At 41.5% G+C, this 16,832-nt stretch overlaps 1 protein-coding gene across 1 annotated transcript; it reads left to right on the top strand.

Moving 5' to 3' along the window:
* The first annotated feature begins 1,225 nt into the window (after positions 1-1,225).
* LOC123768707 (uncharacterized) lies at positions 1,226-15,666 on the top strand. The gene is made up of 8 exons (XM_045759408.2): positions 1,226-1,555; positions 6,896-7,501; positions 8,442-8,624; positions 9,431-9,666; positions 10,545-10,652; positions 11,664-11,859; positions 13,534-13,748; positions 14,461-15,666. Exons 1-8 carry the CDS (start codon positions 1,331-1,333, stop codon positions 15,140-15,142), a joined length of 2,451 nt encoding a protein of 816 aa, XP_045615364.2. The 5' UTR covers positions 1,226-1,330; the 3' UTR covers positions 15,143-15,666.
* Positions 15,667-16,832: the final 1,166 nt, after the last annotated feature.

Below are 16,832 nucleotides of genomic sequence, written 5' to 3'. Positions count from 1 at the left end.
GAGAAATATGCAGGATTCGTAAGTACTTGCATAATTGCTTCGTGAATCTGGCCCCAACCTCCAAACTCGGGTACACAGTAAGACATTTTCTGTATATATACAGATATGTTTATGTTCCAAATGTTAAAAAACGTACATGGAGTGAAAAAAAAGAGGGAATGTCAAATTTGTGATTCTCCCCCCGCCGCCACTGAATCAATAAACCCTTGGCACAGGTGATCAGCGCCATACACCAGACTTATACCAACACATGTTTCCAATCATATATGTGCATATCCGCCACCGATGCTCGTTTGTTTGAACAGCGTTCACGTAGAGGATTTGTGTAGATATGACAAATATTCTGTAAACACAGACAGGCTTCAAATGAACATCTGTAGTTTAGGCAGACTTTAGTTTATGTTGACGTTTTTAGGAAGGTAATAGACGCATTAGGAGTCCAACACCGTTAGGGAAAGTAACAGAGACTTATAAGACCTACACAAAGGGACATGAACTCCACAAATGATTGGAAAATGCTGATTAATATCGAAAAATGTATTGAATTTTCGTGGTTGATTTATTGAATAAATATGAGATGTGGGGAAGGGAACTATCAGGGGGAAAGCGCCAAGCCATTACGACTATATAGCACTGGGAAGGAATCAGGATAAAGATTTGGGATGCGACGGAGGAAAAGGAATGGTGCCCAACCGCTTATGGACGGTCGGGGATTGAGCGCCGACCTGCATGAAGCGAGACCGTCGCTCAACCGTCCAGCCCAAGTGAGACGTGGGGGTGTTGGGCGGTTTCAGCCGTTGCTTAATCATATATATAAATGAGTTTGGATGGATATTAACAGAAGCTGCCTCGTATGTCCTAAATAGCTTCCTGTATTCTTATATTGGTGTGTTAATTGAAATTTCTCAAGATTGTGTGTTGTAAACTGGAAATGCATCTTCAGTATCATAAACTGAATAATGGTATTTCTACAGGATTAATAACAGTAATGTTGAATTTTTCTCGAGGTTGAGTTAATGTAGTCTCCAGAGGACTGTTGAAGCACTTCGGTTGCTTCATTCAGCAGAGTAATAGCGGTTGCTATTCATTCAGCAGAGTAAGAATACTCTGCTGAATGAATCACCTATTCCAGAATTAAATAATGAATAAAAATGCTTTCACAATTATGCATTGTTATAACAAAAATCGAAATTATGTATTGTAATCAGAAAGGTTTCGCAATTTTGTATCGTAATTAAGAAACTTTCACAATTAACAAGCCTCACTTGACTGAAAGAGATCGACAAACTGACATCGAACCTACCTTTACACTCAATGCTCAGGTTCAGAGATGCTGCAGTTCCGACGGTGGCTGCGACGCACCCTCCTGCCGCTTGTGACGATGATGTGGTTCGCCACGATGTTCCACATCGACCACCAGCTATTGTTGGTCTCCACCAGGAGCAAGGGTCGTCCCTGGGGTGGTCTGCCACAACCGCCACCGGAGGCTTCAAGTAACCAGGAAAGCTTAGCCTGGAGAAGCGGGTACCAGGAGCCCTTGCAGGCTGTCGGAGAGGTAAAGTGATACACTCATCTATGAAGGCATAACGCAGTGCCGCAGCTTACGTGTGAGGATCTAGTTACATTGATCTTATTATTGTTTGGTTTGGCGTTAAGGTCTATCAGTAGCGCGGGAGCTATTAATGTAACCACAATAGCCTACTGACCAACTAGCAAATATACTGTGATTCTTAACAGAGTTCGGGACTAAAGTATTCTCTCACTGTATATACATCGAAAAGTGGTATTTACCAAAGTGTAGTTACAGGATGATGTGTACGCTCGTCATGTCCCGACTTCCCAGCACTCTGTCATGTGAGGCTTTGAAACTACTGGCAGTTTTGGCCTCCACCACCTCACTTAACTACTTCCAACCGTCTGCCACTCTGTTTGCAAAATAAAACTTTCTATTTTTTTTCGGCAGCTTTGTTTTCTTAGTTTGAATTTATGATCTTTTGTTCTTGAAGTTGTCATTTTCAAGAATTCTTCTTTGTCAGTTTTATGGAATCCTATTAATATTTTGCATGTAATGGTAGTATCACCTCTTTTTTTTCTTCTATCGTTTAGCTTCGGTAATTAACACCTCTACCATCTCCTCGTAGCTTTCGATTTTTAATTCTGGAAGCCATTTGGTTGCGTGTCTTTGTACATTTTCCAGATTATTGATGTTCTTGAGATTTTGGCACCATACAACCGCTGCATATTCTAACTTTGGTCTCATAAAGGTCGTGAACAACTTCCTTAATATTTCGCCATCCATGAACTTTAAAGCGATTCTGAAGATGGAAAGCGTAGCACAGGCTCCTCGCACAATGTTGTTTATGTGGTCCTCAGGTGACAGTTTTCTTTCTAGATTATTTTCCTTATCAGAGTTCTTTAAGGCCTTTTTCACATAAATTGTAGGTTGTGATTGGCCTTTTATCTCCCATTCCACATTTCATAACTTGTTATTTATTCGCATTAAATTCTATTTGCCAAGTGTTGCACCATACACTTATTTGGCCAGGTCTTCTTGAAGGACATGACAATTGTCTTAGTTTCATAGACGTTATATGAATATTGTTATATGAATATATATTGGGAGGGTACCACCTCTGTTGCAATTATAGGGAACCACAGCCTCAAACAAGGGAACACAGAGCATTCAGAGAAAACAATATATATATATATATATATATATATATATATATATATATATATATATATATATATATATATATATGTCGTACCTAGTAGCCAGAACTCACTTTTTGGCCAACAATGCAAGCCCCGATTTGCCTAATAAGCCAACTTTTCCTGAATTAATATATTTTCTCTAATTTTTTTCTTATGAAATGATAAAGCTAACCATTTCATTATGTATAAGGTCAATTTTTTTTTATTGGAGTTAAAATTAACGTAGATATATGACCGAACCTAACCAACCCTACCTAACCTAACCTAACCTATCTTTATAGGTTAGGATAGGTTAGGTAGCCGAAAAAGTTAGGTTAGGTTAGGTTAGGTAGGTTAGGTAGTCGAAAAACAATTAGTTCATGAAAACTTGGCTTATTAGGCAAATCGGGCCTTGCATAGTTGGCTGAGAAGTGCGTTCTGGCTACTAGGTACGACATATATATATATATATATATATATATATATATATATATATATATATATATATATCCAGTAGCTGGCATAACTAGTATGCTTTAACCCACTACGCCATCAGACCTTACAAAAGAAGTAGATAGTTCGAGATATATATATCTCAAACATCTCTACCTCCCGAAGGCACCAGATGAGTGAGGGGTCAGTCTGCAATTTTCGTCAAGCCACTGTCAATGTGAGAGAACTCGTGTCCAGCTTATAAGCCTATACTTGCATAAACCACAAGTGAAGATAAACAATCTTTGGACAACACCCACCAGTGGGACTCGAACCCAGAAAGCACAACTACCTTCCAGTAGCTGGCATAACTAGTATGCTTTAACCCACTACGCCATCAGACCTTACAAAAGAAGTAGATAGTTCGAGATATATATATCTCAAACATCTCTACCTCCCGAAGGCAGCAGATGAGTGAGGGGTCAGTCTGCAATTTTCGTCAAGCCACTGTCAATGTGAGAGAACTCGTGTCCAGCTTATAAGCCTATACTTGCATAAACCACAAGTGAAGATAAACAATCTTTGGACAACACCCACCAGTGGGACTCGAACCCAGAAAGCACAACTACCTTCCAGTAGCTGGCATAACTAGTATGCTTTAACCCACTACGCCATCAGACCTTACAAAAGAAGTAAGGTAGTTGTGCTTTCTGGGTTCGAGTCCCACTGGTGGGTGTTGTCCAAAGATTGTTTATCTTCACTTGTGGTTTATGCAAGTATAGGCTTATAAGCTGGACACGAGTTCTCTCACATTGACAGTGGCTTGACGAAAATTGCAGACTGACCCCTCACTCATCTGGTGCCTTCGGGAGGTAGAGATGTTTGAGATATATATATCTCGAACTATCTACTTCTTTTGTAAGGTCTGATGGCGTAGTGGGTTAAAGCATACTAGTTATGCCAGCTACTGGAAGGTAGTTGTGCTTTCTGGGTTCGAGTCCCACTGGTGGGTGTTGTCCAAAGATTGTTTATCTTCACTTGTGGTTTATGCAAGTATAGGCTTATAAGCTGGACACGAGTTCTCTCACATTGACAGTGGCTTGACGAAAATTGCAGACTGACCCCTCACTCATCTGGTGCCTTCGGGAGGTAGAGATGTTTGAGATATATATATCTCGAACTATCTACTTCTTTTGTAAGGTCTGATGGCGTAGTGGGTTAAAGCATACTAGTTATGCCAGCTACTGGAAGGTAGTTGTGCTTTCTGGGTTCGAGTCCCACTGGTGGGTGTTGTCCAAAGATTGTTTATCTTCACTTGTGGTTTATGCAAGTATAGGCTTATAAGCTGGACACGAGTTCTCTCACATTGACAGTGGCTTGACGAAAATTGCAGACTGACCCCTCACTCATCTGGTGCCTTCGGGAGGTAGAGATGTTTGAGATATATATATCTCGAACTATCTACTTCTTTTGTAAGGTCTGATGGCGTAGTGGGTTAAAGCATACTAGTTATGCCAGCTACTGGAAGGTAGTTGTGCTTTCTGGGTTCGAGTCCCACTGGTGGGTGTTGTCCAAAGATTGTTTATCTTCACTTGTGGTTTATGCAAGTATAGGCTTATAAGCTGGACACGAGTTCTCTCACATTGACAGTGGCTTGACGAAAATTGCAGACTGACCCCTCACTCATCTGGTGCCTTCGGGAGGTAGAGATGTTTGAGATATATATATCTCGAACTATCTACTTCTTTTGTAAGGTCTGATGGCGTAGTGGGTTAAAGCATACTAGTTATGCCAGCTACTGGAAGGTAGTTGTGCTTTCTGGGTTCGAGTCCCACTGGTGGGTGTTGTCCAAAGATTGTTTATCTTCACTTGTGGTTTATGCAAGTATAGGCTTATAAGCTGGACACGAGTTCTCTCACATTGACAGTGGCTTGACGAAAATTGCAGACTGACCCCTCACTCATCTGGTGCCTTCGGGAGGTAGAGATGTTTGAGATATATATATCTCGAACTATCTACTTCTTTTGTAAGGTCTGATGGCGTAGTGGGTTAAAGCATACTAGTTATGCCAGCTACTGGAAGGTAGTTGTGCTTTCTGGGTTCGAGTCCCACTGGTGGGTGTTGTCCAAAGATTGTTTATCTTCACTTGTGGTTTATGCAAGTATAGGCTTATAAGCTGGACACGAGTTCTCTCACATTGACAGTGGCTTGACGAAAATTGCAGACTGACCCCTCACTCATCTGGTGCCTTCGGGAGGTAGAGATGTTTGAGATATATATATCTCGAACTATCTACTTCTTTTGTAAGGTCTGATGGCGTAGTGGGTTAAAGCATAATATATATATATATATATATATATATATATATATATATATATATATATATATATATATATATATGCCTATACTTGCATAAACCACAAGTGAAGATTAACAATCTTTGGACAACACCCACCAGTGGGACTCGAACCCAGAAAGCACAACTACCTTCCAGTAGCTGCCATAACTAGTACGCTTTAACCCACTACACCATCAGACCCTACAAAAGAAGTAGAGACTTCGAGATATATGTACATCTCAAATATCTCCACTTCCCGAGGGCGCCAGATAAGTGTGAGGTTAGTCTGCGTTTTTCATCAAGTCACTGTCAATGTGAGAGAACTCGTGTCCAGCTATAAGCCTATACTTGCATAAACCACAAGTGAAGATTAACAATCTTTGGACAACACCCACCAGTGGGACTCGAACCCAGAAAGCACAACTACCTTCCAGTAGCTGCCATAACTAGTACGCTTTAACCCACTACACCATCAGACCCTACAAAAGAAGTAGAGACTTCGAGATATATATACATCTCAAATATCTCCACTTCCCGAGGGCGCCAGATAAGTGTGAGGTTAGTCTGCGTTTTTCATCAAGCCACTGTCAATGTGAGAGAACTCGTGTCCAGCTATAAGCCTATACTTGCATAAACCACAAGTGAAGATTAACAATCTTTGGACAACACCCACCAGGTGTTGGACACGAGTTCTCTCACATTGACAGTGGTTTGATGAAAAACGCAGACTAACCTCACACTTATCTGGCGCCCTCGGGAAGTGGAGATATTTGAGATGTATATATATCTCGAAGTCTCTACTTCTTTTGTAGGGTCTGATGGTGTAGTGGGTTAAAGCGTACTAGTTATGGCAGCTACTCGAAGGTAGTTGTGCTTTCTGGGTTCGAGTCCCACTGGTGGGTGTTGTCCAAAGATTGTTAATCTTCACTTGTGGGTTATGCAAGTATAGGCTTATAGCTGGACACGAGTTCTCTCACATTGACAGTGGCTTGATGAAAAACGCAGACTAACCTCACACTTATCTGGCGCCCTCGGGAAGTGGAGATATTTGAGATGTATATATATCTCGAAGTCTCTACTTCTTTTGTAGGGTCTGATGGTGTAATGGGTTAAAGCGTACTAGTTATGGCAGCTACTGGAAGGTAGTTGTGCTTTCTGGGTTCGAGTCCCACTGGTGGGTGTTGTCCAAAGATTGTATATATATATATATATATATATATATATATATATATATATATATATATATATATATATATATATATATATATATATATATATATATTTGTTGTTTATAATTTAAACCTTGAAAGATCATTAGTTTATAATGCAGTACAGAAGTAATTGTAATTACTGCCTTGCTGATAGAAACGGTCCTAGGCATTTATTAAGCTATAGACAAATGAAAAAAATATTGAAGTAAATGCTTTCCAGGTAGTAAGTGATCAAGTGCTGGAGGAAGAGAGAGTGGCGCCAGGCGACAGTGTCACGGGCGGGACGCTGCAGGATGCCAGACGAAGGACTCCTGACTTGGACGGTTTACTACTTAGTGGAGAAGGACGTGGTTGGGAAGACGGTGAACGCGAGACGGAGGGAGCCTCTGATTCACTTGATTTGTTGAAGAAGTTAAAGGCTGCTCTATGGCAAGAACTCGCATATTCTGCTACAGTTACACTGACGGAGAGGAAGGCGCCAAATATGTCGGCAGCAGAAGGGCTAAACATGTCGTTGGAAAAAGAAGCAAAAATATCTGAAGAAATGTCTAAAATAACCGCAGAGAAATCGGAAAAGTCAACACACCAGCAACAAATATCAACACAGTATTCCAGAATACTTGCAGATGAGTCAATAGCGAGAACACCGGAGTCAATAAAACCAGAAGCTGAACAAAAGGTGTTAGAAGAAGCATCACAAAGTGCAGTACAAGAAAAGGAATCAGAAATACCAACACAAATTTCAGCAGAGGAACCAAAAATATCATTAGAACGAAAAATACCGACAACTCTGGCGAACTTTAAACCAGCTTCCCTCATTACACAAGTAAGATATTTATGTTAAGATTTAGACCTTCGGTCAGGTACTGGAATTAGGTAGGTTATCCCGCGCCATGTGTATATATATATATATATATATATATATATATATATATATATATATATATATATATATATATATATATATATATGTCGTACCTAGTAGCCAGAACGCACTTCTCAGCCTACTATGCAAGGCCCGATTTGCCTAATAAGCCAAGTTTTCATGAATTAATTGTTTTTCGACTACCTAACCTACCTAACCTAACCTAACCTAACTTTTTCGGCTACCTAACCAAACCTAACCTATGAAGATAGGTTAGGTTAGGTTAGGTAGGGTTGGTTAGGTTCGGTCATATATCTACGTTAATTTTACCTCCAATAAAAAAAAATTGACCTCATACATAATGAAATGGGTAGCTTTATCATTTCATAAGAAAAAAATTTGAAAAAATATATTAATTCAGGAAAACTTGGCTTATTAGGCAAATCGGGCCTTGAATAGTAGGCCAAAAAGTGAGTTCTGGCTACTAGGTACGACATATATATATATATATATATATATATATATATATATATATATATATATATATATATATATATATATATATATATATATATATATATATATATATATATTCATTATTGTGTGTTGCTTCCGTTGTTGTGTGATCCAAGGAGCAGCTCGAGGAATAATTGTGGGACTTATTCCCCAAAGCTCAGGAGACATCATTTTGTCAAAATCCTGTATTTTAACTATTTTCTGTTAATCAGGGAGCAGATTATATGATTTGTATGCACCCATCCTTGTAGCACCACCCATAAAATACTGACGGGATACATTTTCCATAGTTTAGGCTACGTTTAAGTTTCGTTAAACGCGAGCATTTTGAACTGTAATTTGTGGACTGATCCTCCGGTGGTCTTATAATTAATCTGGGCAACAGACACCTGGGCAGGCAAGCAACATACGGCTCACCCACGAGGTCGACCCGCTGGAAGTATCGCTGACTGAAGAGGAAGTCGCCAGCGTGAAGGAACAGATCAAACAAGTTAACGATGACCAAGAGATCCTTAACCAGCATATATTTGGTCCGGTTGTTCCCAACACTTCTGTTCTCTTGGTGCAGGTACATTTTTCTTTTATGTTGAGAGTTAGTGCTTGGGCCAGGTACTTGAACCGGTTTGGTGATTTATTGCCTCCGTAGTATAACATTGTTGCTCGACTTAACTCAGTATACGAATGGCTCTCCGCTCTCGCCTGTACAAATACAAAATCATAGTGTGTAAGTAACACATATTTTGTCACAAGGTTGGCCTCGAGTGACCTATTGGACGAGAACCATATACCAAGAGTTTATATTTAAATTTTGTTATAACTGAGAGGACGTATTTTATAGATAGCCTATAATCATGTCAAAACAAAAAATATAGGTCTAATTCTGCTTACACTAGTCGGGAATAATTAAAACTGGATTGTGTTCATTATATTTCTGCTACATTTTCAAGTTAGTTTTCATATATTATGTAAACAGTTTGAAAGTTTGCACATGATGTAGAAACAAAGCTTAAAGTACGCTGCTTCTCATGGTCCTTTTCAGAACTTCATCCTATTAAACTGCGAGTGTTCTGTGAATTGGTTAGGTTAAGTTAGCTTAGCTTAACTTTCTGTACCTTGGCAGGATCCTTGGTGGATGTCCAAATTGAAATAACTGTATTTCAAGACTTCGTTGGTGGAGTGGGAGAGTGATTGTGACCCAAACCTGGGTCACAAGCTTGGACCCAGATAGTGCTTGCTGCAAGATCTATATAGTATAGGGTAGGTTAGGTTAAGGTTGTCTAAAAGAGTAGCAGTGACGAAATGCGACTACTCTTTGGACCCACATTTGAACGTGTATTTAGATAAATCAGAAAGCAGTTTCTCTCCTTAGCACAGGTCCACAAGCGGCTTGAGAACCTGCACTACCTGGTGGAGTCTATGTCAGCGGTGGAGGGCATCAACAAGAGCCTGGTCATCTTCAGCCACGACCTGTGGGACCCTGCCATCAACGCCTTCGTCAGGAACATCACCAACTTTCGCGTCATGCAAATGTTCTTCCCGTTTTCTCTCCAGCTTCACGCCCGGACTTTTCCCGGAAATGACCCAGCCGACTGTGCATGGAATTCTTCCAGGTAAACGTTAGAGAAAAACTTTCTTTTTTTATAAAGTAGATTGTTGTAGTGACATGTCAGTCCATTCACGAGCTCTGGTGTTTCTATTACAAAGTAAGGTAGAAAGACACACTGATGATAACATGATATGCGTTAAGTGGTGGCAACATACTCTCATCCTATACAGTGTGGTGGCAACTCTCTCATTTAAATAAACGCATATCAACAACATATCAATACGTTGTTTACACTTTACTATGCCGTCTATCGGGATGGTTACACTTTACTATCTGGTCTACTGCGATGTTTACACTTTACTATGCAGTTTATCGAGATGTTTACACTTTATTATGCGGTCTAGCGGGATATTCACACTACTTTCCGGTCTTTCGAGATGTTTACACAATAGTATGTTGTCTAATGGAATTTTTACACAATATCATGTAGTCTATCGTACTTTTTACGTATTATTATGCAGTCAGTATGGATGTTCACACAATACTATGCTGTGATTTGGAATGTTTACACAATATCATGCTGTTTATCGGGAGTTGAACACATTATTATGCGGTCTATCGGAATATTCACACAATACCATGCAGTCAATCGCAATGTTCACACATTAATATGCGATCTATCCGGATGTTTAAATAATAGAATGCGGCCCATAGGAATATTTACACTTCCGGGGGGTAACGAGTGCCCCCTGAACATAACCCCATTGTTTTCCCACACCCTCAACAAACCCCCAATAACCACTCGACTTGAGAATGGTCCAGGACGGACCGAAACGTCGTCGTCCCTTCACTTTCTAGTGTATGGTTTGGTCGTCATATTTCAGCCACGTTATTGTGACTCCTCGTCTGCAACCACTAACTTTTCATTTTTTCTAATGACAGGGAGAGCCGTGATGGCATAGAGTGCCCCAACCAACCGGACATGTATGGGCACTACAGGGAGGCGCCTCTCACACAGATCAAACACCACTGGTGGTGGAAGCTACGAAGGTTAGCACCTGAAGGAATAAAGGAGATACCCGTTGAAGGAGATTAAGGAGAACTTACCTAATTCAAATAAGCTTATTACATTTTTTTTTTAATTTTCACTAGTTTTAAAGAAATTAATTCAAATTCCAAACCTCATGCAGAATTATTGGAATATTTATTGTTTAGTTAGTTTACACAAAATTACAGTGTATTTTATTTACCTAAGAAAAGGTTATAGTAACTGCATAACATGTAATCATTATTATTATACTACATAATCTAGGTTTAGGCTCAGACGGTATTTTTATCAGTAGTTTATCAAAATCTTTACAGGGGTGGGTGGAGTAGGTAGGTGTTACAGCTCTTGAAGACTTTTATAGCTTGCCATTAGTGCGGTGAGCATAATATATAACATTTTAGCATAATATATGACATTAAATTGTCGCATCATCCTAATTTTAAGGATACTAATAAACCTATCAGTAAATACAGTGATGGCTAGAGTGAACAGGTGTGACAGCCATTGGTGAAACTTACAGCTGGCCACTAGTGCGGTGAGACTAGTGGCCATAACATATTGGCATAACAAGCAGCATAAAGTTAGGATGATACGACAATGTAAAGGATAACCAATAAAAACTAATTTTAATTCCCGTCATCGGGGCTAGAAACCTCTGTGTATATACCTGTGTATACTTCAAGTTCAAGTATGTTTATTGAGACAAGAAAGAAATACATCTCAAAGGGATAGAGTAGCTTAGGCTATTTCTACCCCTACCCTATACATGAGTGTTGTACATGCTTCTATGGCGGTATGTCCACTCCCAGGATGAGTGGCGCTGCCCAATAAACTCGCCCCTCGGGGCAAAATTTAAAATTTAATTTTTTTTTAATGGGTTTCCTCTCCGTCTCCTGTTGGAGTACAGAGAGAAAATTTTTGACGGCAAAGCTATTTTTTCTGCAATTTTTTGCAGAAAATGCAAGAAATTCTCTTGCATTTTCGCCACCCTAATACGAGTGACTTGATTACAGAGTGTTCGAGGAGCTACGGGCCACGCGAGAGGCGGCAGGGTGGGTGGTGTTTCTGGAGGAGGACCACTATCTGGCCCCAGATCTCCTCCACGTCCTCCACCGACTCCTCGAGGACAAGGAGCACCTCTGTCACTACTGTCAGGTGATCGCTCTCGGCAACTACAAGAGAGTGAATGGTGACCCCCATGGGAATACTGTGAGTCTCGCCTCCTTTTTCTCTTATATTTTTCCCCCGATATATCTGCCTCGGAAATTTGTGTAACACAATTTTATTTTATATCCGTTATAAAGAATAACATATTACTGAATTCTGTCTATTATCATAGTTCTTGTATTAGCAAGCATAGGTCTATATGAGGGATTCTAAAATATAGATCAAGAGCTAGTTATGAGTTCATCAAATATCCGCATCTCTCAATATGGTTGGTCCGAAGCCAGAAACTTTGCATCAACCCCTAGTGCCCCATATGCTTTCTTCCTGTCAGATAGTCTAGTACCCGATTGATTGATGAAGATTAGGCCACCCAAAAGGTGGCACGGGCATGAATAGCTCGTAAGTGGAGGCCCTTTTGAGCTATTACCAGTATCAAGAGCTGATACTGGAGATCTGTGGAGGTGCGACTGCACCCTGCGTGACGGGAGATGTCTCCCGTGTCTAGTACCCAGCTTGTTTCTTTATATATTATATAGCTTCTTGTTGTCGGGGTCTCCATAAGCCGACGACTGACCCTCCCCAGGATGCAACCCACAACAGTTGACTAACTCCCAGCTCCCTAAGTGAACACAAGCATCAGGTGTTTAGAGTGAGTCGTGATCAGGCAATACGTTCATTATGATTAAGTTTTCGAACAACTTGAGAGTTTTAGTATTTAAGTTAATAACTAAACTATAGTTGCGAACAAGCCTGAATGGTCCCCAGGACAATATGCAACTGAAAACTCAAGTTGCATATTGAAACTCATATGTTGCATATGTTCTGGGGTGTGAGTTTTCAGTTAAACTATAGTTGTATTTACTGTCGACAGTGAAGCGAGTCTGGCTTTGTTCGTTAACCTTAAATATTTTTTTCAATGTAAACTAGGTCTCAGTCTAGGTAATATTCTGTAAAAATCCTCAGACAATGTCAGGTGCATCCAAGCAAACTGATTTGATTTATTCAGTAAAGTGCAGTTTGCAGTTTTATCAAACTCATTTAACTTTTTTCTCTATTGCCTGAAATAATATAAAATAAATTATGAGCTGTATACATAAATAACCCAACCCAGACATAAGAAATTAAATGAAATGAACGACATTTCAGTCCGTGCTGGACCCTTATCATGCCTGGCAGCATAACAGGAACCTGACAGCTGAGTGAACAGCGCTTCGGATTCGTAGTGCTGACGTTCCGGGTTCGATCCCCGGTGGAGGCGAAAACAAATGGTCAGTTTCTTTCACCCTGATGCCCCTGTTACCTAGCAATAAATAGGTACCTGGGAGTTAGACAGCTACTACGGGCTGCTTCCTGGGGATGTGTAACAAAAATGAGGCCTCGTCGAGGACCGGACCGCGGGGACGCTAGGCCCCGAAATCATCTCAAGAAAACCTCAAAATATGCGTTGACCAAACCACACACTAGAAATTAAAGAGACGACGTTTCGATCCGTCCTGGACCACAATCGACTTGATAATGGTCCAGGACGGACCGAAACGTCGTCGTCTCTTCAATTTCTAGTGTGTGGTCTTGTCAACATAATAAACATAAACATGTTAACCAAACCACACACTAGAAAGTGAAGAGACGATGACGTTTCAGTCCGTCCCGGACCATTCTCAAGTCGATTGTGATATGCCGTAACGTTCCGTAACTTTGTACGTCTCACTCGCATAGGCTGTGATCAGCGACTGGCACGTGACACAACACAACTTAGGCTACTCGTTCAACAAAGACACTTGGAGGGTGATAAGAGCGTGCGACGAGCTCTTCTGCACCTTCGACGACTACAACTGGGATTGGACGCTCCTCCGGCTGGTGCAGAGCTGCTGCAAGCCCCGGCTGGCCATGTTGGCTCTGACCTTCTCCAGGGTCCTCCACGCCGGGAGCTGGTAAGCGCGCGGTCATGTTTACGTTAGCAGGCGAGGAGTCACAATAACGTGGCTGAGGTATGTTGACCAAACCACACACTAGACAGTGAAGGGACGACAACGTTTTGGTCCGTCCTGGACCACAATCGACTTGAGAATGGTCCAGGACGGAACGAAACGTCGTCGTCCCTTCACTTTCTAGTGTGTGGTTTGGTTAACATGTTTACGTTTATTATGTTGACCAAACCACACACTAGAAATTGAAGAGACGACGACGTTTCGGTCCGTTCTGAACCATTATCAAGTCGATTGTGATTTGACTTGACAGTCGACTTGATAACGGACGGATCAAAACCAGGACGGATCGAAACGTCGTCGTCGTCGTCTCTTTAATTTCTAGTGTGTGGTTTGGTCAACATGTTTCAGCCACGTTATTGTGGCGCTTCATATGCATACGGTTATTATATATATGAGTGTCGTAGAGGATGAGTTACTCTGACACATCATGCCCCGCTCCTGTGCCAGGTAAGTACGGGCTCACCATAGCCCGTGCTACTTGGAACTTTTTGTTCCCGGTAGCTGAATCTATAACAACAACAACAACAACAGCCTCCAGGCCAATTATTGACCTTACCCGGGATACAACCCCACAATAATTGCCTAACTCTCAGTTCGATTATATCGAGTAATAATTATTCATTATAAGTCGCTTCACTCTGATTTCTACCCACAGTGGCACCCATGTGAAAAAGAACGGCTGCAATGTTAAAGACGAGATCAAATCACAAGCATATTACTACGAAATAAATTCCCAGTGGCTCTTTCCAGCAGTGTTAAAGTTGCTTGGCCTCCAGTTAAAAACTACCAGTTTGATAAAGCCGAACGGTGGATGGGGTGACAAACGTGATCACCAGTTGTGTCAGGCTATCGGCCAGGGCACTGCCACCAACCACACGCTCCTCCAGCTACAGCAAGCTGTCGGCCAGGGCACTGCCACCAACCACACGCTCCTCCAACTACAGCAAGTTGTCGGTCAGGGCACTGCCACCAACCACACGCTCCTCCAACTACAGCAAGTTGTCGGTCAGGGCACTGCCACCAACCACACGCTCCTCCAACTACAGCAAGTTGTCGGTCAGGGCACTGCCACCAACCACACGCTCCTCCAACTACAGCAAGTTGTCAGTCAGGGCACTGCCATCAACCACACGCTCCTCCAACTACAGCAAGCTGTTGGCCAGGGCACTGCCACCAACCACACGCTCCTCCAACTACAGCAAGCTGTCGGCCAGGGCACTGCCACCAACCACACGCTCCTCCAACTACAGCAAGTTGTCGGCCAGGGCACTGCCACCAACAACAACATGCTCCTGAAGTTACAGCATCCAGTCACTTTGGCCAATTCAAGCTCTTGATGATCATGAGGAAGTCATCCCCATGAATACTATTGAGAGATACAAAGATACCACTATGATGTTTCTCATTGGAATAGTAATAATTTATATATAAAGTTCCCCTTCAGACTCTCCTTATTTTAATGTTATTATTATATTTATTGTATTGTTATTATTATTGTTGCAACTTGGTTGACAGACTTCCAATTACCCGGAGGTCTGGATGGGAGACCGGGCAGCTGGGCCATTGATCCTGGGAACCACCTTAAGGTAACCAGGATCAATGGTTCAAGGCTGTACGAGTCTGAGTGTTGCTCAAGCTAGAGGGTTACTTTACGGATCTTAACTTAGTTGAGATGGAGCGAAGATTGGTGCGTAAGTTGATGGATCTGTGTTCTGTCATGAGAAGAAATTTAGAGCAGCTGACGAAAGAAGTATTATAGCAGATGCGGAATTGTGTGTGGCAACAGGATGAAGATGGACGGGCAACTGTACGCGGCGGATGGCGTCCCTGTGAAAATAAATTGGTTTGTCTCCAAGGACAAGAGCCCTAGGTGGACAATGAAAAGGCCTTTAGTACCCATTGTGAAAATCTCCAACACATTTTCCGTACTGGAGAATGAGTGCTCGATGGAGGCAACTGCTCGCCCGACAGTGGACACAGATATTTTGGAGCAAGGATGCAGGAGGAAGGGCAACAAAGTGACTCAAGAGAAGTTGGAAAATCTTACTTTTGGAGATTCTCAAATAAGATGCGTAGACAGGACTCTTGTTCAAGAGATGCTCAGAATAGGTTAGGATTCGTTTTTCCTGGTGCTGGTATAGTTGACATAGCAGACAGTGTGGAGAACATTTTGGTCGGCGATGGTAACAAGCTTACTGTCTGCCTGTTGGTTGGAGGGAACAGCGTTGGCAAAGGTAAAAGTGAGGAACTTATAAATAGATTGAAGTTCATTTTTGAACTTTGAAGGAAGTTTTTCCTAATCATATCATCTAGATATGATTAGGAAAAACAAGAAGTGGTTCCTATTGTATGTGGAGTGCTACCGAGGTACGTTGTTGGTGTTGAGGGGTTTTCATGGGTAATCGAGATAAAATGCCGACTTTAAAGGCATTGTTTTTGTTGTGAATTACCATTCATCAACAACTGGGACGCGTCTAAACCACTAAGGCTGGACGGCAGAGCGACGATCTCGCTTCATGCAGGTCGGCGTTCAATCCCCGACCGTCCAAGTCGTTGGGCACCATTCCTTACTCCCGTCTCATCCCAAATCCTTATCCTGATCCCTTCCAAGTATATAGTCGTGGTGGCTTGACGCTTACAAAGAAAAAAAACTGGGACGCGTTCATTGGCCAGAACTCTTAAGTGCTCAAAGGATGGGATTCACCAACCTGGAGATGGGGTTGCGACCTTAGCTGACTCTGAAAGAAGTAGTTAGTAACATTCAATTCATGAATTATCTTAAATTATGGCCGAAACGCTATGGGTAATAATTGTTTTATAAAACCTGCAATTACTGTACCTACCGAGCAACTATTGTAAGCTGATCCTCATATTTTTATAAATAAAATGATTTTGGTTAGCAAATCTTTTAATATCCTCAACCTCTATGGTTACAGAAAAGCCCCAACCCTTTGGTTACATAAATCCAATGCTGGCTATATCTTAGCAATATCAAACAAGTTGCTGTGCTGAGTACCTAGTAATGTT

The sequence above is a fragment of the Procambarus clarkii genome, chromosome 86 (genome assembly GCF_040958095.1).
Source record: "Procambarus clarkii isolate CNS0578487 chromosome 86, FALCON_Pclarkii_2.0, whole genome shotgun sequence".
Classification (NCBI taxonomy): domain Eukaryota; kingdom Metazoa; phylum Arthropoda; class Malacostraca; order Decapoda; family Cambaridae; genus Procambarus; species Procambarus clarkii.
Note: the sequence above shows the minus strand (reverse complement) of the source record. Positions and strands in the feature narration are given on the sequence as shown.

Coding starts and splice junctions, on each gene's coding strand:
- LOC123768707 (XM_045759408.2), top strand. CDS start 1,331: ATGCTGCAGTTCCGACGGTGGCTGCGACGCACCCTCCTGCCGCTTGTG. Junction 1,556..6,895: donor CCTTGCAGGCTGTCGGAGAG/GTAAAGTGATAC, acceptor AATGCTTTCCAG/GTAGTAAGTGATCAAGTGCT. Junction 9,667..10,544: donor TGTGCATGGAATTCTTCCAG/GTAAACGTTAGA, acceptor TTCTAATGACAG/GGAGAGCCGTGATGGCATAG.